The 27,574-nt window shown below is 41.1% G+C and overlaps 1 protein-coding gene across 4 annotated transcripts in view; it reads right to left on the bottom strand.

The window, feature by feature from the left end:
- Lmbrd1 (LMBR1 domain containing 1) overlaps positions 1–27,574 on the bottom strand; it is an 89,310-nt gene that overhangs the window by 18,948 nt on the left and 42,788 nt on the right. For all 4 annotated transcript variants that reach the window (XM_017322292.2, NM_026719.2, XM_030242602.1 and 1 more), the window contains exons 8-13: positions 18,683–18,808; positions 15,455–15,607; positions 3,407–3,471; positions 2,996–3,098; positions 2,384–2,488; positions 400–549 (exon numbers count right to left, since the gene is read on the bottom strand). In XM_017322292.2, coding sequence (XP_017177781.1) covers positions 400–549; positions 2,384–2,488; positions 2,996–3,098; positions 3,407–3,471; positions 15,455–15,607; positions 18,683–18,808 — 702 coding nt within the window. The remainder of the gene's footprint in view (positions 1–399; positions 550–2,383; positions 2,489–2,995; positions 3,099–3,406; positions 3,472–15,454; positions 15,608–18,682; positions 18,809–27,574) is intronic.

Here is a 27,574-nt window from a genome sequence, read left to right as displayed (position 1 = left end):
CTGTCCAGGAAGTTCCTCTCACCAAGTTACAGCAGGAATATATAAACGTGACATGTTTTCTGAAACTTTTGGGGATACGTTATTGAAATTACTTATGCTACTATTTTTGTAGAAGCATTAGGAATCTTAGTCAATAAATTAATGAGGAAAAGAACACTTAGCTTAGTGTCATAGGATCCACTTAATGAATATTTATAATGAAATTATGTTATTTTAAAAAGTATGAAACAAACATAAAATGTTCACAAACATTGAAAAGCCAGTTTTGTCAATAATGAATTTAATAATTACTGAATAAAATGTTTTTTAAATGTCTCTAAAGCTCTATTTAAATTTATTTTTATTTTTATCATTATTTCTAAAATATAGAAATAGCAAAATGTTATATCCCGCACTTACCTCTATTAAGTAATTCTGGCTTCCGTACATCACGTACTGAGGCGCGAGACTGTAGATCATGTAGCTGGTATGAAGGACAATGAGCAGGAGGATCATGCAGAGAAATAAGAGTGCCTGAGGCCTGGTTCGCCCTCTTCTGATTTTATATAACTGGAGAAAAATGACAAAGTTTCACCAACATTATTTTGAAACGTCCAGTCCTTCTGTGGACAAACTCCTACAGTTCCACTGTTCCAAAACTAACACAGTAACTTCAGAACAAAAGAGGAAAAAGACCACTTTTTTTCCTGTACAGTTTTTAGTGTTAACCTTATGTGGATATGAAAATACTGTCAGAGCACCTATTTCCAAAGGATACTACTTAACTATTTCAGACTAAAGTAAAATAAACATGATTCACTAGCAATCGCCAGCTCACACATGCCTGGCCTGACTTCCTCTGTGATCCTTTCAGATGCTTACAGAACTAAGAACTGTGAACACAAAGTCTAAGTATTCAGAATATGTGCTTTGGTTTTATAACGTTATCACGTAAACACAGATATGACCCACTTTTAAGTACTAATTTCTATAAAATCACCATGATACCCTCATACCAAATTCTGCTTTAAAAATCAGTTGTGGAAGTTTATGATAATCTGGTTATAATTGTGACATTTTTATCCGTGCTAAAGCAAAGAGGAATTAAGTGTTAACTGTATTTTAAATAATGATGTTACTTGCTCCATCTTAATGGTGAACCCCACTTTTACTCTAGTAACTGAAGCATCAGCTTCCAGCCACTTCACCGATAACAGCATAGTACAGGCTAACAGAATTTCTGTTCTGGAGCAGATGATAGCACCATCACTAAAAATGTACACTTCCCATATTCCCTTATGCCCAGGAGTGGTCGCATAGTAAAATATTCCCAGTGAGAGAAACAGAAAGGATCCCAGAACCATCAGACCTAGTACTGTGACTACTAAAGCATTTCCCCCAATAGCAAGAAAATTCTCTTTAGTTCAAATGCATATTTACTAGGTTTTCTTTGATTCTTATCTAGAAATAATGTCTATCAAATTTAGCTTTGATTTAAAATTCATAATTACTTCAAGATAAATATAAAAATAAATAAGTAGGGTTTCCACACAGCCAGTGCAGGCTCTCTTGAATCACGCCTAGGTTACTTATAACTGACATAAGTGTGGGGTCAATAATTATGTTACACTGTTCAAGACAAAAGGAAAGGGGACAAGTCTGGCCCCTGCAGTTACTTGGTTGGTTACATGTACAGATGGGGAGTCATGATACAGAGGGCTAACAGTAGCCATCCGACTCCTAACAGGGAAGGAAGTCGTAGAACTTCACTGAATCCACTGTGCTTATTTTATGTCCAATGCAATCAAACACTAAGCCAGACAACACACTTTCTACCAGGGTTTCTCCACTTGGGCAGTGCTGACATTTCCAGTTTGATTAGTCTTTGCTCTGTGTGCTACATCATGTCTAATTAGCAGCGTCACTGATCCCTATCCACTAGATTTCCCTAGCAATTATAACTAAAAAATGTTTCCAAACATTGCTAAATATCTGTGAGTGCATGTGTGCGCATGTGCTCTCTCTCCCTCTCTCGTCTCTCTCTCTCTCTCCCCTCTCTTTCTCTCTCTCTCTCTCTCTCACATACACACACACAAACTCCTACTTAATACCTCCTGTTCTACAAAGAAAGCACTTTTGTCTTAACATGAAGCAAAACATTAGTATTCTTATCACTTTTCCTACCAATCTATATGTAGCATATGCTAAATACAACAGCGGGCTATGGTTGTACACTATCCTCCTAGCAGTAGAATGGCGAAGGCAGAAGATCACAGACTTGAGCCCATCTGGGCTACAAGTTCTTTCTCAAATAACACACAAAACAACAAAGAGAATAAACTGCCATAAGAGAAGTAAGGTACAGAGTGATGAGAATAAAACCCAGAAAATAACACATACTTACCCTAATCCAAAAGAACCAAATGCCAATGTTTCGAATTCCTGCCATCGAAGTAAAAATAAAGTACATAATAATAATTGTTATAAGAATGTAATCAAGAGGGAACACCTGAAAAAAAGATGAAGATTACACTTAATACTCAAGCTATAAAAGCTCTAGAAATTAAACAAAATAGCCAGAAACAATTATTTACTTTTGATAATTAAATATTAATCCCCTTTAAGATTAGGCTAATATAAGAATATCTTAAAAAGAAAAATATTTTCATCAAACTCCAACTACTATCATGTTTTCATCCTAAGGGGGGAAAAATCCTAAAATAAATTACATTATACTTTTGTTTTGAAATAAAGTACTTAATTAAAAATTGAAACCCAAATACTGTTTGGAAGAGTTCACCTTTCGTAATACTATGCATCTCACATCAACAGTGTGCCAATACACAGGTATAACTATCTATAAACCAACATCAGTGCAGAAAATATATGCAAATAAAAAACTAGCACAGTGCTCCAACTCATGTCTGACTTTTGTAAGTTTGCATAATCACAATTTTAATGGGACAGGATAACACGGTGTTTTGATGTCATGGGAAATGGCTGACATGTTACTTACTGTTTGTAACAACGGCAAAAGCATGTTCAGTGGATTGCTCAGGTTAGTTCCGAAGATGATGAAACCCGAATCTATTCCTGCTGAATGAAGAGCTTTATCCAAACTAAAACACAGAGTTGTGAAGAGTGAATTTACGTTACACCATCACATTTGCAGCCCAGCTAGAAAGAACATGGTTTTAACCGAAGCACGCTGCTTCTGTTGAGCCATAGGAAAGAAATTAAACTCGGCTTAAATATCCCACAGAGCTTGTCAATAAGTAGAAAGGAAACACTGTGCATTGTGAGACCTTTACAGGTTCTTTGGGTTAATGTTGCACAACACTTCAGGTGGAATGGGCTACACTAATGTAACTCAGCACCAACATGTATGTTTTCTAAGTGCTTTAGAAAGCATGTCTACTGTACTTACTTTGACAGGAAGAGAGAAATTACAAACAGCAACGCAACGAGGATGAAAAATATTCCCCAAATGATCTAAAATGAAAAATATATTCATTAGAACACAGCTTTCAACATGGATACTGAAAGCACAAAATCTTTAAGCTGACAGAGTGGCTGCCATTTAGCAATGATCTAACGCACGGCACCATTTGATTTAGTACATAGTCCTAGCATTTGTACTGGAGACTTCACCGGGAGACCGCTTGCTCAATAATGCGTACACAAAGAGGCAAAACATTTAAAAAGTCTCAACTAACAAGTAAACAAAGAAAACTTTGGCTTGATCAAAAACATTCTGTTCTATTATCGGAAAGGACATTAAAGAGAAAAATAACTTCACTCACACATACACAAATGCACATGCACAGACACAGACAGAGAGAAAGACAGACAGGCAGACAGACAGACAGACACACACACACACACACACACACACACACACACACACACACACAGTGCTAAACAGATCTCAAGCCAGAAAAGTCTATGTAATGAAGCAAAATTCCTTCCAGCTAGAGGGAGGAGCTGCCATGGAAAATGTTTCTGTGGCAAACACATCAAGTGTTTGAACTCCCACGCCTTACAATATGAACTTTGTTCTAGAGATGGACATAAAAAGGTAACACAATATTGGAACTGAGTTTCAAAATGAAAAAGAAATGAACTCTACCTATGGCAGCAAAATCTCAAGGTCTGTTGTTATTGTTTTGGTTTTGCTCAAATTCAAGAACTCCTGAGCCAAAGTAAAGAGCTGGCAAGGCTGCAGGAGGAGGGGCCTTGGTCTGAGCACAGGCTAGCTCTGTAGGCCATAGGAGGAAGGGCCTTGGTCTGAGCACAGGCTAGTTCTGTTTGGCTTTTCCTTTGGAACTGTTGGGCAGAGACGAATGTGAAATTTCATTTGACATGATACTGAAGTGTCTTTCAAAATGCTGGGGGTGGGATGGGGATAAAAGATGTTATGTGAATACTAACATAAGATTTTACCCGCCCTAACAAGATGAGCTTCTGAAATCAATTCTGAAAGAGGGTTGGGCTTGCCTTTTGTGAATTCTCCAGTTCAAACATCGTGCCCTTGGGGCTTGATGGGAAGGAAGGACGACAGGAGAGGGTCAAGAGGATCTTTGTGAGCATGACGGAGCCTCTCTGAGAATTTAGTATTAGAAAAGGGTTTCCCTGGCAAGGAACTCTTCCAGTAAGTAGCACTGCAGCATGACAGAAATGACAAATCTTGAAGAGGCAAAGATCCCCTTCTGTTATATTTTTGCAAAAAAAAAAAATTATAAAAAAAGTGCTTAGTTGTCTTATCAGTGTACATATGAGTTAAGAGTATTTAGCTACTTAAGATCACAGAATAAACATGAGGAATCTAAATACTTTATGACGCTCCCATCCTGCATGCATACAGGAATTAAAATGAGTAATTAAACACTATTACAACAGTGGTGAGAATATCGAGTTAGTTGACCTAGAAGCCATAGATTATACTTTCACCAAGATGCCAATTTCTATATGAAGATGAAGCTGCATCAAATGTTTCAGAGAAAGAACTTTTAAAGCACTTATTCCCCACAGAGGCACAAAGGAGCTAGCACAAATGACTGGAACCAACTCTTTCTGCACTATGGAGATGAAGCAAAAGCAGATAGCAATGCAGGGCCATTAATTCAAGAAAATGTGGATGAACCTGGGTAGGACAGAGCGAACTTGAACTTGCCCTAGGTCCAAATCCCCCATGCTAATGCTATGGTCATCCTGAAAACAGTTACAGAGGCCAGCAGTCTGGAGATAACACAGCACACAAAAGTGGGCCGAAGCTCTTTAAAGCATCATTTCCAGAAAAATGCCATCACTTGCCCTGACTGGTGGTTCTCAAGAAAACTACTTATAAAGTGGCCTGTACTTGACCTGGATGGGTTTTCACACAGTGCTAAAAGCCTTTGTGATGGCTGCAAACAGTGACAAGCAATCTATGAACTGCATGCCCTTAAGGGTCAGTGAACAAGTGAACAAAGATATCCTAACCAAAAATCTTTAAGAGAAGGTCTAGGAAATGAGACGTCTGTTGGGAGTCTCAGGTTCTCATTTCCTAGCAGTCTAAAACGAGCTGTGTTTGCTCAGGGCTATGCACATGCTCAGAACAGATGTAAGAGAGCCTAAACTCCTGCTTGAAACTGCACAGGAAAGAAGTGCAGCAGAGGCAGAGCTGAGATTGCAGGCTTGTTGCTGCATTGTACACACAGAGATGCTCAGAGGCTGAGTCTCACTGGTTGCAAGAGGTTAAGAAATTTTCACTATTAATCAACACACTAATTGATAGGAGCTAGAGTGAACGCAGAGGCCTTGTGGAATTAATTCATAAAAACTCAAGGATACATACAACAAAGAAAGGAAAGAGAGAGGGAGAGAGGAAGGGAGGGAGGGCAGGAAGAAAGGAAGGAGGGACTGAGGAGAATCATGGATAAAACCAAACCAAGAAAACATGGTCAACACAAAGGAGATAAAAGAATTAATAAGCACTTAGGGAGCCCTAGACTTTGGAATTAATATACAAAAACTTTTCATTTGTTTTAAAACATTTTAAAAAATAAAATTAATTCATTAAAATGTTTCTGCAAATAATCAGTATCAATGAAGACATGTTAGGGATTGATCTGGAACCGCTACATATTCAAATGCTAATTTCTGTACCCCAAGATCTGTTTGCCCACTATAAGCAAATTCTCACATACTCTAGCTATTGTTGTGCAAACCATGTTTCCTAAGTTAACTGTCAATAAAACACAGGCTAAAGCCTGTGATTGGGCAGTAGACAGAGGTAGGCGGGTTCTTAGTTACCCAGCTGCCAGTCCTAGGTAGAGAGGAGAGAAGAAAGGAGAGAGAAAGAAAATTGCCATGGGGTAGGTGAATCAAGAGCTGAGCACATGGCCATTAGGGCTGGCCTGATCGAGTGGGGGGCTCACTTGGAACACCAAAAGGGAAACCTTGGAGCTCACCACAGAAAGGTAGACAAAATAGCATAGAGGGCTGATATCAGCCCAGCTCTAGTGCCTTTATGAGTATTATAAAAATCTTATTTCTGAGTCTTTTCTCTGTGAACAACATAGTCTGAAGTAGAGTAGGAACCCTGAAAGATATTTTAAGACAACAAGGGGGTTATAGCAAACGCCCAGAATAATAACTACCACAACAAAGATAAAAATGCTATTTATTAAAAAGAGTGAACTAAAATTTTGAAGCTGAAAAATAGAATAACGGAAATAAAAAGTTCCTTAGAAGGAGCCACAGCTGACTTGAGCAGGGGAGAGTTATAGAGCAAGAAGGTGAACAGATCCACCAAGCCAAGGCACACAGAGAAGAAACAAGGAAAGAGCAGTAGATGGGGCTCAAGGCATATGGGAAATCATAACGTTAACTAATAAAACAGCAGGATTTAATGAAAGAGGGAGAATATTTGAAAAATAATAGCCCAAGGCATTCCCCAACAGGATGAAAATGTTAACCTATATACTCAAGAAACTTCAATTAGAATAAGTCAAAACCATACTCCCCCCCCCCCACACACACACATACACACACAAACATACAGGTAATGAGTGAGTGTGTGTGTGTGTGTAAGGAGGGGCAGGAGGGAGAGTGACCCCCAAAGGGAGCTCCTGAGAGAACAGAAGACAAGGCAGGGGAAGAAAGGCCTCATCCCTTCAGACGCCATGGACTAAAGACCGTGAAGACAAATTAGATAAAGCCAATAGAGAGCTGAGGAGTGGGACTGAATGTCACAGGCACGCAGAAGAACCCTGCACAACATCCAGAACTTACAACCACAACACTGCATAAAGTTTACACATTCTGGGCCTGGAGAGGTGGCTCTGCAGTTCAGAGCCCTGGATGTTCTTCCAGAAAACCAGGGTTTGATTCCAGCACTGTCATGGTGGCTCAGTTCCACTGCACCTCCAGCTCTAGGGAATCTGATGTTCTCTTATGACTTTCATGGACCATGCATGCTAATGGTGTGCAGACATACATGCAGGCAAAGCACCTATGTACATAAAAATGTAAAGAAGCACAGAAATGCACTCACTATGAAGAATAAATCAAGAGAAATCAAACAGGTAAATGACTCATAAGAGATGTGTGTGTGTGCCTACTTAGCAAAAATGAAACTTTCTGAACTTTATAGTGCATTTCACCTAAGGATTTAGACGATTTAGATGCATGTGCTGGTCTGCTAGTGATGTACATGCACTCCTTCCTACACGTGACAGTTTGAGAGGTGGAGCCTTTAGGAGTGGCTCTCAGCCTTCCTAAAGCTGAGATCCTTTAATATAGTCCCTCATGTTGTGGTGAGCCCCAACCCTAAAATTCCTCTCCTGGCCTCTGTCTCTGCTGCATACACATGGTCACAATTTTAGGAAAAAGGTTGCGGTGTGTGGGCAGTACGTGGGTAGAAGGAAGTGGTGCTGCCCAGCCTAATGCCCACGCCAGCCAGACTCTCCAAGGGTTGTATCTTATCCTATTTTAGTACTTTTGCTATATATACATACTGAACAGCTTGCTGATTAGTGATATACAAAACGCTTGGTACCAGTGTCTTGACAGCAACAGTGTTTAAACAAAACCACAATTCAATCATAAGAACCAGGAAATTAATATCGATATGACCTTAGCTGACTCTGAACTGAGTTGTTCATGTGAATTACCGAAAAGCAATCTTTTCTAGTCTGAATGCAACCCAGTATCACGCAGTGCTTATGCGGCTTCAGTAACCTTCAGTTTGGATCAAATAATAATTAACCCCCAGACCCCCCCGACCTTGAGACATTTCTCCTCCAGACCTGGAGTACTCCTTATCAAGTGTGTAGGGCCAAAAGTGTTTCTGATTTTAGAGTCTTCCAGCTTTTGGCGTAATTGAATAAATGTTACCACTGCACATCCTTAGTCCAGAGACAGAAAAATGGAAATCCAACCAAATCTGAGACTTTCTGAGCACCACGGATGATAAAGCATCCCAGATCGGCAGCATCTGGATTGGGGATACGCAGCCTTAATCATTAATGTTCAGAAACTCTGTAGTGAGTTTTATTTCTGCTGTCCACTCGGTGACTATAAGGTTACTTTTCATGTAAAAGGAGCCTTAGCTTACTGATTTTGTTTAAATTTCTAGTCTCAAATAAATTCTATTTAAAATAATGTATGTATCTACTTTATAGAATGTATTGGTATTCTTCTTTATGACTCAATTAACATATAAAAAATTGTTTTCCACATGTACTTGGGCAAATGTGTGTGTGTGTGTGTGTGTGTGTGCATGTGAATGAAGGACCCAAGGGGACCAGAAGGGGATGTCAGATTTCCTGGGATTCCCCAGTCACAGTTACAGTTGACTGAACTGTCCTGTGGTTGCTGGAAGAGTAGCCAGCGCTTTAACCACGAGCCATCTCTCCAGTCCCTCCTCCACATTCTTACTCTATGCTGTTTATATAAAATATCTTACCTTGCACATGGTAGCTATTTCTTAACCACCTATTACCATGTTCAGTCTGTTTCTTGCAATCTTCCATGATTTTTGCTTCATTAAACACTGTGGTTTGGTTTCTACAACAAATATTCATAACTGCTACATTTCTATTATAAACTGGAACTTTTCAGATTAAAAATGTGTTCATTTCCTATCTCAGCTATAGTACATTTTTCCAATCTTTTGGCAAAACCAATACCCAACTAACTTCCTTTTTACCTGTTGCTGTAGGTGGTACATCTAGACAGAATGTGGCCCTTATCAGCCTCATGCCTTGACAATCTTACAGGGCCCAAGCCAGCTGTCAATAGAGCCATGTCCTCTCTGGAGTCTACGGCAGGGAAACACTCCACACTCCTCTGAGGTAAGCAGGGCTGACTCGTCCACCATCTCTTTGCCATGTTACTTCTCTGACTAATGCTACCACAGCAAGCCATCCTTACATGTTGTTGACCTCTCTGCTAGTTGTATAATTTGTTTTTGTCTCTTGTTAAAAATGTTTGGCCTTGAAATTTCAGGTTGTTATATTCAGACCACCCCCCAACATAATCTCTGTATTGTGAGGTCTATAATCACAATTACACCTCTACAGTTAAGGTAAGATATTTGCAGTCCCAGGGAAGAGGTCACCAAAAGCAGCACCCTACTAACTGAACAACATCTTTTGTTTACTAGTTTTTATTAAATCTGACTGTCAAACATCAGGATCATTTTCTGTTTTCCCATGGTTTCTGCTTGTTTGTCCCTGAGGACCTCCTTATTTTCAGTCATCTTGAGCTGCTGTTTTAAGTCTATCTCTTTTCAATAACATGTAGTTGGATCTTGTGTTGTGGTAAAAATTTTAAAATTATTGAAATAGTGGGTTGGATCATTCACATTTGTTGATACTACTGATACATTAAGCATTAACAATGCCTTACTGATGGACAGTGTGTATATACGACACTTCTTATACTCTTTGCTTTATGTATCTAGAACAGGTAAACTCTAAGAGAAAGAAGAAATAGAGTAACAGTCATCAGGAGATGGGGCTATTTTTAATGGGCAGGGTAGTTTTGTCTGGGAAATAAGCTGGGGAAAGAGTAGAGGTGACTGTCCCGAATGATGGCGTGCTTATCACCGGACATACACCTAAGAGGAAAGCGCTAAAGTACCGAAAGCTCGCGCAAGTGAGCACTGGCAATCTGTGATGTCACTAGTGACATTATAACTCTGTACAGAAATAACAAGAATCCTCAAATGATATTTAAGCGAATGGATAGGCTACCCAGGCCAGTGGATCTGTCAGATCTTTAAGAGTGGTCCCCTGCTTCTCCAGAAAAGAGTTTATCCAAGTATTGATAAACACTGGATGTAGGATGGTTACAAAAATGCTGTTAATTTAATTGATTCGGCTCAAGGAGCCTCTAACTTATCTAAATAATGTGCTTACTTTTTAAATTTGCCTCTGGAACGTAACAGTTGTCTTTAGTTCCACTGCTGTATTTTAATAGTTGCAAAGCTTGTTTATACAAACAGGAGCATCAGAAACAAACGGTGTGTGGTATAAATCACTTAATTCTCCTATAAAACTTACGTGCTATGACTTCATTCTAAAGAGATGTAAAGAGGCAGAGGAAGAGGAAAAAAGTTGTTACAAGGCTAGCAGGGTGCAGAGCACGGACAGAGCCCAGCACTAACTCACTGCAAAGCCTGTGCTCAGAGCTGTCATGCAGAAATGAGGTTTACACATCCCGAGGGGAGGGGAGAGGATGGCTATGTGAAATCACGAGATCAGCAGGCATCTTTAGGGGAGAAAAGGCAGTATTTGAGGGGGTAAGACAAAAAGTATTTCTGAATCTCTCTCTCTCTCTCTCTCTCTCTCTCTCTCTCTCTGTGTGTGTGTGTGTGTGTGTGTGTGTGTGCATGTGTGTAATGATAAAAAACAAATAGAGATTACAGAATAGAGCAATAGGCAATACTGGCACCAAATTTTCAGACAGAATGTAACTTGAGCATGGTGGCTCATGCTCCCCAAACTCAGGAGGGAGTGGCTCGTGGATTCTTATAAGTCCAGGAATGACTGGCCTACACAGTGAGTTCAATGCCAGCCAGGACTATATAGTGAGCACCTATCTCAAAACAAAGAAACAAACAAAACATATAAATAAATAAAATATTGGAACTTTTAAGTCAATTTCAGCATACAGTGTGCATAGACGGGTGAATCAACCTAAAAAAGACCTTCATCAAGACTAACTTTGATGCTTAATGTTTAAGAAACACTAAGCAAAAGGTAGTTTTCTACTTCTGAATTACATCAACTATAGATAAAACACCAAGGAGATAATTAATGACTATCATATCTCACTTAGAGAAAAAAGGAAGTGTTTATCTCCTTGCATTTATATTTAATTATTTTTTTTTAAAAAATCAGTCTACCCCCCAGAGATTTCCCTGTCTTACTTCTAGGTAATAAGCAGAATATTGGTAAGAATTCCAGTCACTATTCCAGAACGACACATTTACATAACAAATAGGAATAAACGTCGAGAAAACTATACTGGAAGTCTCAGGTAGGAAAACTGAACGGGAAAAGCTAACAACTGGAAATCCTTCGCTCATCATCAGTTCAGTCTATTGCTGATCATCACAACACAATACTTGGCGTGACAAACTTTTAAGGAAGAATGGTTTATTTTGAGTTAGTTTTAATCAGAGTCTTGGTTCATGGTTAGCTGGCTTCATGCTTTTGAGAACAGCAAGGCAATGTATCACACGCATGCAATAAAGTAAGGTGATCGCCTCAAAGCAGGTAGGAAGTGCACAGTGCGGGGTCCTACCCTCCCCCCACGAGGCACTCCCCGGGGGCCAAGACTCCTTCTAACTTTGAAAGGTCTCCTCATCTCCCAGAAGCACCAGAGTGGGACACTAAGCCGCTAATAATTATCTGCAGGGGACATTTTCCAAACCACAGTCCTCACAGTAGAAGGGACTAAGTAAGCAGTCTTTTAGTTGCTAACATAACCAAGAATAAAAACTTTCTAAGGAATCTACAATAAAGCTATAAGAATTGACAGGCCAGCCAGGTTGCAAGAATTTTACAGATGAACAATAAACATTGAAAATTGAAATCAGTAATATAATTTTCAACAGAATATAAAAGGATGCAGAAGCAATTTTTCAAGATGTTTTTAAGCCAGGATAGTGAATATAATAAACACTGACAGAGAAATATAGGATTAAATAAACAGTTCCCTCAGTAGTGTTAAGACATCAGCTCTCCCCAAATTACTTACAGATCTTGTAAAGCCAGAATAACCCCAGGAGACATCTCGACAGGTGTTTAACAGAATTATGAACTGACTCTAAACTCCAGATGGAAACGATCTGCCACAATCAAGAAAACTCGGAAAAGGAAGATAAAACTGGGAGCTGGCTGCCCGATTTCATGCTGACTACAGAGTTCCTGCAGTGAAGCTTCAGCATAGGAACACAGACCACAGTGGGCAGAGGGGCAGAGCTGGGAACACTGGGCAGGTTTTCCAACAGAGCGAGGGGCTGCCCACGTTCAAGGAGGAAGGGAAGTCTTGACATAAACTGTGCTGGAGCGGATGGGTACCAAGATAAGTCTCAAAATTAACTCAATGCAGACCACAATCCTGAAGCTGAGATTAAAGTAAAAATTCTGAGAATGTAGGAGAAAACTACCTTAAGAGAGATAAAGATTTCTAGAAACTTAGCACAAATGGTAAATAAATTGGGTTTCACAAAAATATAAGCATTATTTGTTTGAATAATAATATTAAAATAAAAAAGCACAAATTGCAATGTGATATTAGCAATGACTATATCTGACAAAGTCCTTGACATAGAATGCTTAACAAATTTATACAAGTCTGTACTGGCTAGTTTTGTGTCAACTTGACACAGCTGGAATTATCACAGAGAAAGGAGCTTCAGTTGAGGAAATGCCTCCATGAGATACAACTGTAAGGCATTTTCTCAATTAGTGATCAAGGGGGAAAGGCCCCTGGTGGGTGGGACCATCTCTGGGCTGGTAGTCTTGAGTTCTACAAGAGAGCAGGCTGAGCAAGCCAGGGGAAGCAAGCCAGTAAAGAACATCTCTCCATGGCCTCTGCATCAGCTCCTGCTCACTGACCTGCCTGAGTTCCAGTCCTGACTTCTTTCAGTGATGAACAGCAATGTGGAAGTGTAAGCTGAATAAACCCTTTCCTCCCCAACTGCTTCTTGGTCATGATGTTTGTGCAGGAATAGAAACCAAAGTCTTAGTAGAAAAACCCAATCTGATGATTATACACTGTAATGTGTACTAAGATGTCTCCATACGTAAGTTCAATATATCATTATAACACCTATTTAAGGAGAAAACTCTTATTTAGACAATGGTCAAAAGATTTATAGGCACAGTTTGTAGAAGACCTACAAACAGCAACCACATAAAACAATGTCATTACCCAGCAGATAAATTGAACGAACCAAAACATGAGCTGTTACCATTCCTTAGTAGAGCAATTCTCAAAAATATTATGTAAGATGGAAAAGGGACATGAAGCAACTGATATCTCAATATTAAATAAAACCAGAGTAACTATTGTAAAAAAAAAAAAAAAAAAAAAAAAGCCTTGGGCAGCTTCTCATGAAATTGGTCACTAAGCATTAGGCCCAACATCTCTACTTCAGGGTATTTAAGAAAAAAAAATGAATAAAAGCTTATACTTTCACAAAGACTGTCTCCAAATGAAAATAACCAAGTATGCAAATTGTGATTTGCATACATCAGAATACTACTTAGCAGTAAGGCGGAATACACCACATAAAATGAAGCCACATGGAGGGACATAAAAACACTGCCAGGGGCTGGAGAGGCAGCTCAGCGGTTAAGAGTGGGTCTGTGCTTTCAGGCAACGGGTCCCAGCAGCTATACTGGGCGGCTCCCAGCACCGTAATCACCACTCTAGTAGCTCCAAGGGCTTTCTCTCATCTGCAGAAGCACTTCTTCAACCATGGCGTACATTCACACGAAACAGACAAACAAACAAAAATACCTTTAAAAATACATGCTATACTGTACTGTGGCTAAACAGGCATTTCTGTGTTCATGAATTTCTTGAAAGCGTAAACTAAAGTGAGGTCAGAGCTACGGGGAGCAGAGGGCAAAGAGCATTTACAGGCGTATGTGGGTATTCTACGCATCCATGTAGTTATATTTGGCGAAATCAATCTGGACACTTAATACATTGCTTTAAAAACTCTTCTAAGCATATGTTCAGTGAAATAACGCACGCTTAAACAAACGTAGCTGATGACAGAGATTGCATTATCTTCTAAGTAATCATTAAATATGACAAGAATTTCGCATTAAAGTTAAGATTTGTGGTAGGATTCGATCAATCACCTTGGGGAAAAGGTCCTTTAACTAGTTCACTCTGGGCGGGGCACATTGCTTGATGGTAGAGCACTTGCTAACCATGCCTGGGGCCCTGAAACAGCCCAACACCACAAAAGTATGCAGAGATGCACTCTAAGAGACGCTTATAAAGCTGACCACCTAGAAAGATTAAATGACTTAATGGACAATATAGTCTCAGTTTTTAAATGTCAAAGGATGTTAAGGTAGTCAGCCTGTCTGATCCATCTTTTATGGCATTCTCTGAAACGTTATTCTAGGTTGTGTTTTTGAGACAGTGTCACCATGCGGCTTAGGCTGGCCTTGAACTCAGAAGCCTACAGTTCCAACCTACCAAATACTGAGACTGGAGGCATATGTCACCAGACACCAATCTATAACATTTATCTTAAGGTTTAGGCCAACCTGTTTTCTACCTTCCTGACTAACTTCACTTCCAGTCAATGTATGCAATGTGCAGCATAAATTACAACTTGAGTATTACCACATCCTGCCATCTGCCAGCCGAAAGTTTCCCAAACGCAGAACAGGTAAAGCTGGTTCCATAGCTAACACTGTCAGATACTTTATAGTCTGAGTTGCCGTCACTGCCCTAGGTACTTAAATTCTGGTACCAAAATTCAAGTGCCATAGTGGCAAGACTAGAAGGCTGGCTAACAACAGACTCTTAAATAGACAAGTAATGGTTTCCAGTTCACACACATAGCATTATGGTCTTCTAGACGCTCATCTAACAAGCTAAGCTGCCACTTGGAGGCAGGTTCCTGAGTCCTGATGTGCGTCTCCAGTCTCCCACATACAACCAGAGCACAGACCTGCAGAATATGTTCTGGCTTCTTCTGTCACTTTCCCTTCCTCCCCTTTGCATTTCCTAATGACTCACTGCACAGGAGTCCGTGGGTCTCTGATGTTACAGGCCTTGTTCAGACTACCAGCCAGAGAGCTGTGATGCAGCCTGGGTTACTTCAGCTCCAAAGCCCAGGCTCGAGAGTGTCATGGCACTGCCGCGCAGGGAGACTCACCTCTCTGAGAGGTGCTACAGAAGGCCTTGCAAGAGATTTGACTGAACTACTTTATAAAACTCCATTTACCTTCAGGGGGCGCAGGGCACCACAAAATTTCGTCCACCAGCTGTTTTCAATGAATTCCAAGTGCCGCTCTCTTTTCCTAAGCGTTCTTAGTCTTTCTTCACATTGCTTTAAGGCACGTCTATCCCTCGCTGGCAAAGGTCGACCATCTTTGCTCTACAAATAATAGAACAAAATCAAGTTTTTCCTTCCCTCCTTTCAAATCATTAAAGTCTTAACAAAATACTCACAGATTCAGCAGATCAAGCAACCTCTGTAAGGTTGGAAATTCCACAATTCCATCAACAGATACTGCCATTTAACAGACACAGCCTGGCCAAGGTCTGTGTTGAAATGGACCTGCCTGATGTGTTTCTGCAGTATTCCGAATATGTGCTAAAGATATATGAGCATAATGACTCATAAAAGTATCCCATAAAAACAAACCCAGAAAGGATGAAGAATGTACCATACATTTTTCTGCTTTTAGCAGAAGAACAAATATTTACTTAGGACTCTATTTTAAAAATGCAAAACGCCAAGTACAGGAGGGTGCCGCACTGTTCCTATTAAGGTACAAAACCCACAACCTACAGCACATGCCACTGTAGCCTCAATTTGAAAGGACAAAATGAAGATAATAGCCGAGAACCCCTTGAGAGGAGCCTCTCAGTTAGAAATGTGTCTTCCCGGTGGTACCCGGCACCCTGAAACCAACCACCCTTTTTGCATAGCTTATCAGAGGGAGCTCAGAAGGCCACAGTGTGGGACGGGGCATCAGGGTTACAGAGGATTCAGAGGGAAGAGTGATTCTAAGAAGAACCTAGCTCGGACCGTGCATGTTCCTGCAGACAGCATATCCTTCAATCTATGGAAGGCTACTGCTCAACCTGAGATTCATACTGAGCGTATGGAGCAGAAAGACAGGAAAGACAAAAAGTCTGGGGAGTACAGGAGCACAAGGAGCTCCAAGCTGTGAGCCAGATCGCTACACATAAGCATCCTTAAGTGTTTCTGAGATCGGCACCGCTGCAGAGAGATCATGGGCTCTCACCAAGTGGTAGGAAAGGGGCTGGAAGGCAAGTCTCTGCCTGCTGAGAATTTCAACAAGTAATATTTTAAACTTGAAAAGATGATACCTGAAAGGACATGTACTGTCTGGTTTTGTGTCAACTTGACACAGGCTGGAGTTAACACAGAGAAAGGAGCCTCCCTTGAGGAAATGCCTCCCTGAGATCCAGCTGTAAGGCATTTTCTAAATTAGTGATCAAGGATGCGAGGGTCCATTGTGGGTGGTGCCATCCCTGGGCTGGTAGTCTTGGGTTCTATAAGAAAGCAAGCTGAGCAAGCCAGGGGAAGCAAGCCAGTAATGAACATCCCTCCATGGCCTCTGCATCAGCTCCTGCTCCCTGACCTGCTTGAGTTCCAGTCCTGACTTCCTTTGGTGATGAACAGCAGTGCAGAAGTGTAAGCTGAATAAATCTTTCCCTCCCAAACTTGCTTCTTGGTCATGATGTTTCTACAGGAATAGAAACCCTGACTAAGACAGGACGGTTCCCTGTGGGCTTGGAAATGGCCACCAAAGGAAGTGCTTTTCTAGGTAGTCAAAAAGACACACAGAGGCCACTGCATATGTGGTTCAGGGGACTGGGCTGTATCTTGATCTGGCATCAGAAGGAGGTGTTGTACTCATAATGGTGGTTCTGAAAAATTTAAGATGCATCAGTGAGTAGGTTATGAGGCTTACAGCAGGGTTCAGGAAGTCACGGAGCCCAGGTAACAGTAGCAGGGTTGGTATTTCTACAGAGAGCTCCTGAGCAGGCTATTCATGAAGTTGTAAAGGTAAAGCCTAAATTGAAATCGAAACCTCGGGATCCTGGAGATGACAGCGATGCGAGACATCTGCTGGGGAAGGCTGGAGATGCGGAGTAAAACAGAAGCGAAGGCACACACATGTGCCACCAGTGACAGAGTCGGAAGAGCAGAGCCATGCCAAGCTCTTGTCACAGATGATGCTACCAGGAGCCCTAGATGCCAAACACGGAACTTCTGGTTTGGTGTTTGTCCTCTTTCCCTGTATCTCCCTGTTCTTCCTTTTTGCAATGGGGAAGTTCACGCGTATGCCACTGTGTGGTAGAACTGCCAGCTTTATTACTTTACAGGGTCTCGGGTGAAGAGAGCATGCCCCTTCCCCCAAGACTTTGCATTTTAGCAGCACTGGGACTTTTAAAGATAGACGAGCTGCATTTCATAGTGTGGCATGGGGGTAGAATGTTATGGGTTATGGTGATCTCTTGGGCATCTATAAAGGCTAGCCTTTTGATGATTAATTTCATCGTGAATTTACTGCATTAGGAAAGCACAAAGAGCCTGGATAAGACACACTTTGGGGTACGTCTACAAGGACTATTCCAGAATTAACTGAGGAAAATCAGACTATCCTTAAACACAGCCAGTACCACCACATGGCCTGGGGTCCTTGGACTTAATGAAAAGGTCAAGGGAGAAAGCCTGTTCTCTGAGCTGACCCACTCAGGTAACAGGCAGTCTCCTACTCTGAATCAGGAGCGGCTCCAGGTCCTGTCAGGTGTGACCCACTCAGGTAACAGGCAGTCTCCTACTCTGAATCAGGAGCGGCTCCAGGACTGTCAAGTGCTTGGTTCAGTGAGGAAGGGTGCTCACTGTTAGCCTGACGGCCTGACGGCAGCCCCACAACTCACAAGGTGAAACAGGAACTGACTCCCATACGCTGTCCTTTCCTTCTCCATGTGTGCTGTGGCATGTGCCCCCCGCCCAGGTGAACAGATAAAAAGAAAACACAGGAGTTGCTTGGCCAACAGCAGTGTGCCCACCTGATGTTAAAAGCCCTTCTAGTTGTTAAAAAAGAATTGTGTGTCTGTGACATTTGAAAAAGACTTGGGATGAAAAACTGTTATCACGTTTTAGAAATACAATTACCTCACATGATTAAACGTAACCTCAAACTGTTCAACAAATACCCAAAATTTGACTTCAACAGAGGCAATGAAACACCTTACACATAAAATCAGGGTGACTGAAAATGGTAGATGTCTTGGTCATAAGCATCCTATGTATTCTCAGAAAATGAAAACATAACATAATTCTTGAATCATTTGTTGCACGAAATTTAAATAATGTAATGGGTTCTAGGTTTGCCAGTGGCAGAGAAGCATCTTGAAGGACCACAACGGCAGGGTGACGCCACGCTTCCAGCGATGAGGCAGAGCTTACCTTGGATCGAATCGTCTGAATGTGCTGCTCCACTTCCTCGATGTCCTCCGTGTTCTCCAGGCGCTCGTAGGCAGTGCTTCTAGTGCCTTTGATTAGGTTTAAAGGTAATGCCGACATGCCGTACGCCTGAAACAGATGATGTGTAAATGTTTTTATAGAGCTACTCAGACATCTAATACACAATTTTCAGGTTCAAATTGGTGTCCCTTCGGAGTAATGACTGGCAAGTGAGCGTCAGTGAACAAGGAAAGCCGGTCACCAGGCGGTGTGCCCATGTGGCCCTCAGCAGGCTCTCAATTGCCTCGGAGTTCTTCTCTTTACCCCAGTTACATGTGTACAGGTATGTTATTAAAACAAATTAGTCAGACTCTATCAAAGTGATAAGTTACAACTTCAGACTAATCAAGTTAATATAGTAATAAGTTAGTACAAAACCTAGCAACATGTTTTTTTTTGTAATTTTCTCTAATACATAGAATAAACCTCTAGAATATATCCCTGATATTTGATGTCTAACTCGGGGACTAATTATCTATATACAATTCATTTAATATTCTACATACAAATAATCAAACTTTTTACTAAACTTCAAATACATTTCAACAATTAACTTCCAACATTGAAAACAAACAGACCATTCAGTTCCAAATTCTATTCCCAAATGTTTTACTATACCCATCAACGTAAGACTCAATGACATTTGCTATGTAGCCACTGTTCAAAGACACACTAACTTCAAGTACTTAAGAAATGCTCACAACTATTACGTAGGGGTTGCATCAACAGGCTCTGACTAGATGCAAGCTTGTCGTCTAAACTCTGTGTTGTATTCTTTTTTTTTTCCATTTTTTATTAGGTATTTCGCTCATTTACATTTGCAATGCTATACCAAAAGTCCCCCATAGCCACCCACCCCCTCTCCCCTACCCACCCACTCCCCTTTTATGGCCCTGGCGTTCCCCTGTACTGGGGCATATAAAGTTTGCGTGTCCAATGGGCCTCTCTTTCGAGTGATGGCCGACTAGGCCATCTTTTGATGCATATACAGCTAGAGTCAAGAGCTCCGGGGTACTGGTTAGTTCATAATGTTGTTCCACCTACAGGGTTGCAGATCCCTTTAGCTTCTTTGGTACTTTCTCTAGCTCCTTCATTGGGGGCCATGTGATCCATCCAATAGCCGACTGTGAGCATCCACTTCTATGTTTGCTAGGCCCAGGCATACTCTGACAAGAGACAGCTATATCAGGGTCCTTTCAGCATAATCTTGCTAGTGTATGCAATGGTGTCAGCATTTGGAAGCTGATTATGGGATGGATCCCCGGATATGCTAGTGTCTACATGGTCCATCCTTTTATCTCAGCTCCAAACTTTGTCTCTGTAACTCCTTCCAAGGGTGTTTTGTTCCCACTTCTAAGGAGGGGCATAGTGTTCACACTTCAGTCTTCATTTTTCTTCAGTTTCATGTGTTTAGGAAATTGTATCTTATATCTTGGGTATCTTAGGTTTTGGGCTAATATCCACTTATCAGTGAGTACATATTGTGTGAGTTCCTTTGTGAATGTGTTACCTCACTCAGGATGATGCCCTCCAGGTCCATCCATTTGGCTAGGAATTTCATAAATTCATTCTTTTTAATAGCTGAGTAGTACTCCATTGTGTAGATGTACCACATTTTCTGTATCCATTCCTCTGTTGAGGGGCATCTGGGTTCCTTCCAGCTTCTGGCTATTATAAATAAGGCTGCTATGAACATAGTGGAGCATGTGTCCTTCTTACCAGTTGGGGCATCTTCTGGATATATGCCCAGGAGAGGTATTGCTGGATCCTCCAGTAGTACTATGTCCAATTTTCTGAGGAACCGCCAGACTGATTTCCATAGTGGTTGTACAAGCCTGCAATCCCACCAACAATGGAGGAGTGTTCCTCTTTCTCCACATCCAGGCCAGCATCTGCTGTCACCTGAATTTTTGATCTTAGCCATTCTGACTGGTGTGAGGTGGAATCTCAGGGTTGTTTTGATTTGCATTTCCCTGATGATTAAGGATGTTGAGCATTTTTTCAGGTGCTTCTCTGCCATTCGGTATTCCTCAGGTGAGAATTCTTTGTTCAGTTCTGAGCCCCATTTTTTAATGGGGTTATTTGATTTTCTGAAGTCCACCTTCTTGAGTTCTTTATATATGTTGGATATTAGTCCCCTATCTGATTTAGGATAGGTAAAGATCCTTTCCCAATCTGTTGGTGGTCTTTTTGTCTTATTGACGGTGTCTTTTGCCTTGCAGAAACTTTGGAGTTTCATTAGGTCCCATTTGTCAATTCTCGATCTTACAGAGCAAGCCATTGCTGTTCTGTTCAGAAATTTTTCCCCTGTACCCATATCTTCAAGGCTTTTCCCCACTTTCTCCTCTATAAGTTTCAGTGTCTCTGGTTTTATGTGAAGTTCCTTGATCCACTTAGATTTGACCTTAGTACAAGGAGATAAGTATGGATCGATTCGCATTCTTCTACATGATAACAACCAGTTGTGCCAGCACCAATTGTTGAAAATGCTGTCTTTCTTCCACTGGATAGTTTTAGCTCCCTTGTCGAAGATCAAGTGACCATAGGTGTGTGGGTTCATTTCTGGGTCTTCAATTCTATTCCATTGGTCTACTTGTCTGTCTCTATACCAGTACCATGCAGTTTTTATCACAATTGCCCTGTAGTAAAGCTTTAGGTCAGGTATGGTGATTCCACCATAGGTTCTTTTATCCTTGAGAAGAGTTTTTGCTATCCTAGGTTTTTTGTTATTCCAGATGAATTTGGAAATTGCTCCTTCTAATTCGTTGAAGAATTGAGTTGGAATTTTGATGGGGATTGCATTGAATCTGTAGATTGCTTTTGGCAAGATAGCCATTTTTACAATGTTGATCCTGCCAATCCATGAGCATGGGAGATCTTTCCATCTTCTGAGATCTTCTTTAATTTCTTTCTTCAGAGACTTGAAGTTTTTATCATACAGATCTTTTACTTCCTTAGTTAGAGTCACGCCGAGATATTTTATATTATTTGTGACTATTGAGAAGGGTGTTGTTTCCCTAATTTCTTTCTCAGCCTGTTTATTCTTTGTGTAGAGAAAGGCCATTGACTTGTTTGAGTTAATTTTATATCCAGCTACTTCACCAAAGCTGTTTATCAGGTTTAGGAGTTCTCTGGTGGAATTTTTAGGGTCACTTATATATACTATCATATCATCTGCAAAAAGTGATATTTTGACTTCCTCTTTTCCAATTTGTATCCCCTTGATCTCCTTTTGTTGTCGAATTGCTCTGGCTAATACTTCAAGTACTATGTTGAAAAGGTAGGGAGAAAGTGGGCAACCTTGTCTAGTCCCTGATTTTAGTGGGATTGCTTCCAGCTTCTCTCCATTTACTTTGATGTTGGCTACTGGTTTGCTGTAGATTGCTTTTATTATGTTTAGGTATGGGCCTTGAATTCCTGATCTTTCCAAAACTTTTATCATGAATGGGTGTTGGATCTTGTCAAATGCTTTTTCTGCATCTAACGAGATGATCATGTGGTTTTTGTCTTTGAGTTTGTTTATATAATGGATTACATTGATGGATTTTCGTATATTAAACCATCCCTGCATCCCTGGAATAAAACCTACTTGGTCAGGATAGATGATTTCTTTAATGTGTTCTTGGATTCGGTTAGCGAGAATTTTATTAAGGATTTTTGCATCGATATTCATAAGAGAAATTGGTCTGAAGTTCTCTATCTTTGTTGGATCTTTCTGTGGTTTAGGTATCAGAGTAATAGTGGCTTCATAAAATGAGTTGGGTAGAGTACCTTCTACTTCTATCTTGTGAAATAGTTTGTGCAGAACTGGAATTAGATCTTCTTTGAAGGTCTGATAGAACTCTGCACTAAACCCATCTGGTCCTGGGCTTTTTTTGGCTGGGAGACTATTAATAACTGCTTCTATTTCTTTAGGGGATATGGGACTGTTTAGAAGGTCAACTTGATCCTGATTCAACTTTGGTACCTGGTATCTGTCCAGAAATTTGTCCATTTCGTCCAGGTTTTCCAGTTTTGTTGAGTATAAGCTTTTGTAGAAGGATCTGATGGCGTTTTGGATTTCTTCAGGATCTGTTGTTATGTCTCCCTTTTCATTTCTGATTTTGTTGATTAGGATTTTGTCCCTTTGCCCTCTAGTGAGTCTAGCTAAGGGCTTATCTATCTTGTTGATTTTCTCAAAGAACCAACTCCTCGTTTGGTTAATTCTTTGAATAGTTCTTCTTGTTTCCACTTGGTTAATTTCATCCCTGAGTTTGATTATTTCCTGCCGTCTACTCCTCTTGGGTGAATTTGCTTCCTTTTTTTCTAGAGCTTTTAGATGTGTTGTCAAGCTGCTAGTATGTGCTCTCTCCCGTTTCTTCTTGGAGGTACTCAGAGCTATGAGTTTCCCTCTTAGAAATGCTTTCATTGTGTCCCAAAGGTTTGGGTACGTTGTGGCTTCATTTTCATTAAACTCTAAAAAGTCTTTAATTTCTTTCTTTATTCCTTCCTTGACCAAGGTATCATTGAGAAGAGTGTTGTTCAGTTTCCACGTGAATGTTGGCTTTCCATTCTTAATGTTGTTATTGAAGATCAGTCTTAGGCCATGGTGGTCTGATAGGATACATGGGACAATTTCAATATTTTTGTATCTGTTGAGGCCTATTTTGTGACCAATTATATGGTCAATTTTGGAGAAGGTCCCGTGAGGTGCTGAGAAGAAGGTATATCCTTTTGTTTTAGGATTAAATATTCTGTAGATATCTGTCAGGTCCATTTGTTTCATAACTTCTGTTAGTTTCACTGTGTCCCTGTTTAGTTTCTGTTTCCACGATCTGTCCATTGATGAAAGTGGTGTGTTGAGGTCTCCCACTATTATTGTGTGAGGTGCAATGTGTGCTTTGAGCTTTACTAAAGTGTCTTTAATGAATGTGGCTGCCCTTGCATTTGGAGCGTAGATATTCAGAATTGAGAGTTCCTCTTGGAGGATTTTACCTTTGATGAGTATGAAGTGTCCCTCCTTGTCTTTTTTGATAAATTTGGGTTGGAAGTCGATTTTATCCGATATTAGAATGGCTACTCCAGCCTGTTTCTTCAGACCATTTGCTTGGAAAATTGTTTTCCAGCCTTTCACTCTGAGGTAGTGTCTGTCTTTTTCCCTGAGATGGGTTTCCTGTAAGCAGCAGAATGTTGGGTCCTGTTTGTGTAGCCAGTCTGTTAGTCTATGTCTTTTTATTGGGGAATTGAGTCCATTGATATTAAGAGATATTAAGGAAAGGTAATTGTTGCTTCCTGTTATTTTTGTTGTTAAAGTTGGCATTCTGTTCTTGTGGCTGTCTTCTTTTAGGTTTGTTGAGGGATTACCTTCTTGTTTTTTCTGGGGCGTGGTTCCCGTCCTTGTATTGGTTTTTTTCTGTTATTATCCTTTGAAGGGCTGGATTCGTGGAGAGATAATGGGTGAATTTAGTTTTGTCGTGGAATACTTTGGTTTCTCCATCTATGGTAATTGAGAGTTTGGCTGGGTATAGTAGCCTGGGCTGGCATTTGTGTTCTCTTAAGTGTCTGTATAACATCTGTCCAGGCTCTTCTGGCTTTCATAGTCTCTGGTGAAAAATCTGGTGTAATTCTGATAGGCTTGCCTTTATATGTTACTTGACCTTTTTCCCTTACTGCTTTTAGTATTCTATCTTTATTTAGTGCATTTGGTGTTCTGATTATTATGTGTCGGGAGGAATTTCTTTTCTGGTCCAGTCTATTTGGAGTTCTGTAGGCTTCTTGTATGTTCATGGGCATCTCTTTCTTTAGATTTGGGAAGTTTTCTTCAATAATTTTGTTGAAGATGTTTGCTGGTCCTTTGAGTTGAAAATCTTCATTCTCATCCACTCCTATTATCCGTAGGTTTGGTCTTCTCATTGTGTCCTGGATTTCCTGGATGTTTTGAGTTAGGATCTTTTTGCATTTTCCATTTTCTTTGATTGTTGTGCCGATGTTCTCTATGGAGTCTTCTGCACCTGAGATTCTCTCTTCCATCTCTTGTATTCTGTTGCTGATGCTGGCATCTATGGTTCCAGGTTTCTTTCCTAGGGTTTCTATCTCCAGCGTCGCCTCACTTTGGGTTTTCTTTATTGTGTCTACTTCCCTTTTTAGGTCTAGTATGGTTTTGTTCATTTCCATCACCTGTTTGGATGTGTTTTCCTGTTTTTCTATAAGGACTTCTACCTGTTTGGTTGTGTTTTCCTGTTTTTCTTTAAGGACTTGTAACTCTTTAGCAGTGTTTTCCTGTTTTTCTTTAAGGACTTGTAACTCTTTAGCAGTGTTCTCCTGTATTTCTTTAAGTGAGTTATTGAATTCCTTCTTTATGTCCTCTACCATCATCATGAGATATGCTTTTAAATCCAGGTCTACCTTTTCAGGTGTGTTAGGGTGTCCTGGATTGGGCGAAGTGGGCGTTCTGGGTTCTGATGATGGTGAGTGGTCCTGGCTTCTGTTAGTAGGATTCTTACGTTTACCTTTCGCCATCTGGCAATCTCTGGAGTTAGTTGTTATAGTTGTCTTTGTTAAGAGATTGTTCCTCTGTTGATTTTGTTACCCTCTATCAGCAGGCGTGGGAGACAAGCTCTCTTCTCTGAGTTTCAGTGGTCAGAGCAGTCTCTGTAGGCAAGCTCTCCTCTTTCAGGGAAGGTGTACAGTTATCTGGTGTTTGGACCTCCTCCTGGCTGAAGGTGAAGGCCCAAAACAGGATCTTTCCCAGAAGCTGTGTTGCTTTGGCCAGGAAGGTGGCCAGTTGTCTGGAGTCGAAGATGTCGCCGCCTGAGAAGCTCTGTGGCTCTTGTCCGGAAGGAGGCCGGCCGTCTGGAGCTGAGGATGGCGCTGCCTCAGAAGCTCTGTGGCTCTTGCCGGGAAGGTGGCTGGTTGTCTGGAGCTGAAGATGGCGCCACCCAGAAGCTCTGCGACTCTCGCCCGTCCCAGAAACGGCTGGCACTCTGTATTCCACACGGTCACCCGTGCAGCCTGCCCTCCGCGGAGTCCCGGAGCCAAGAAGGCTCCCGCCGGCGCCTGTGCCACAAACCTCTCAGGCCTGGCAGACCCCCGTGCTCTCACCAGGAAGGTGGCCGGCTGTCTGGAGCTGAAGATGGCGCCGCCCAGAAGCTCTGCGACTCTCGCCCGTCCCAGAAACGGCTGACACTCTGTATTCCACACGGTCACCCGTGCAGCCTGCCCTCCGCGGAGTCCCGGAGCCAAGAAGGCTCCCGCCGGCGCCTGTGCCACAAACCTCTCAGGCCAGGCAGACCCCCGTGCTCTCACCAGGAAGGTGGCCGGCTGTCTCTGTATTCTTCTAATTACACCACCAGGGCACCTGACTCAGTCTCCCCGGGAGTTAGGAAGGGGCACGAGGCTGGGCTCCCCATTCTGTGCAGGAAAGCTGTGAATTCTTTAGCGTGTTAACTCCAGCACTGTTTCACTGGGAACCTACGGCTTTAGTTAGTATCTGGGACATACTCTGGATTCAGTCTACTGTCCAAGCCCAGGGTGTGTTCATTTAACTCACTGTTCTGCTGGTCGGACTTAGTCCAAATCCATCTTCAATGCTGCTCAAAGTGATCTCGCTCCAATACCCATTTCAGACTATTATCTTCTAATTAATATCTCCAGGAGTCATGAGGATATCACTCGAAATCCTCTCACAGGACAGGATTCAGGGAAAGTGGTTCTAGGGTGAATGCAGGAGATAGGGAGGGGAACAGTACACAGTACCCACAGCTGCTATAGCTAGAGTGCTTCTACTCATCCACCCATTCTTAATATACACATATATATACATGCATACATATATGTATGTATATATGTGCGCATACATATAATATGTATATGTGTATATGTATATATATCATTTAAGATTGTGCTAAAAAGGAGTTTTACTAATTGTTTACTGTGGGCCAGGCTACTGACCGTTCTCGTAGTCATCTTGCATCCCTATCGTCTTGTTAACCTCATCTGTCCCCCAATTGCTCACCACACTTAAAACCCTCTAGTGAACCACTTCAAGCTGTGGTGGAGTGTTCTGTAATACATGCAGTGCCCTCCCAGAATGCCACTGCCTGCCTGCCTCATTAGAAAATTTCAATGCACTTCAAGTCTCAGCTTAATTATACCATGTCCGAGAAACTTCCCCAGATTTGCAAATGTGCTTTGCTTATAATAAATAACAGTGTGTGGTTAACATTCCTGGTCTGCCAGCCTTGGATCATCAGGCTTCTAGGCTATGTGGAGTCACAAGAGCAGAGACTGTTTGATGTGTTCAGGTCAGGACCCAACACTTTTCTCTCCTGTCCTTATTGTGGGAACATTTCCTAAGCTGATAATGTGCCAATGAAGATAGGACTTGATTAAAAACCTTCAGGACAAGTGAGCTCTTCATTAACATGGGAGTTATTTATTATCTTACATACACTGAGGTGTTTATTAAAAGAGCTGAAGCGAACTAACTACTCAGTAGCTTCATGCAAAGTATATTAGAAAAGAAAAGTATTTGTGTGATAACAACCTGTTTTAAGGGGACACCAGGATACCCGACCTCTTGGAACTGTCTCTGAATACAAGACAATAACCACTGGCTATTTGGCTTGCTTCTGAATTGCACGTTTACGTTTCAATGATTATCAAGAAAATTAACTACAATGTTTAGGTTTTAATAAGCTTGAGATAAACATTTTAAAATATTAAGGTTTCTAAATAATCTTTTGAATTTAACTTGATAGTTCAGGGAGGGGAAAAATGTACAAACCACTTCTATTGCTTACTACTGCCCTCCAGTGGATTTCTAGAAAACTGACAACTCTAATGAGAGTAAATTTT

The sequence above is a fragment of the Mus musculus genome, chromosome 1 (assembly GCF_000001635.26).
Source record: "Mus musculus strain C57BL/6J chromosome 1, GRCm38.p6 C57BL/6J".
Taxonomy (NCBI): Eukaryota; Metazoa; Chordata; class Mammalia; order Rodentia; family Muridae; genus Mus; species Mus musculus.
This window is presented reverse-complemented; position numbering and strand designations above follow the sequence as displayed.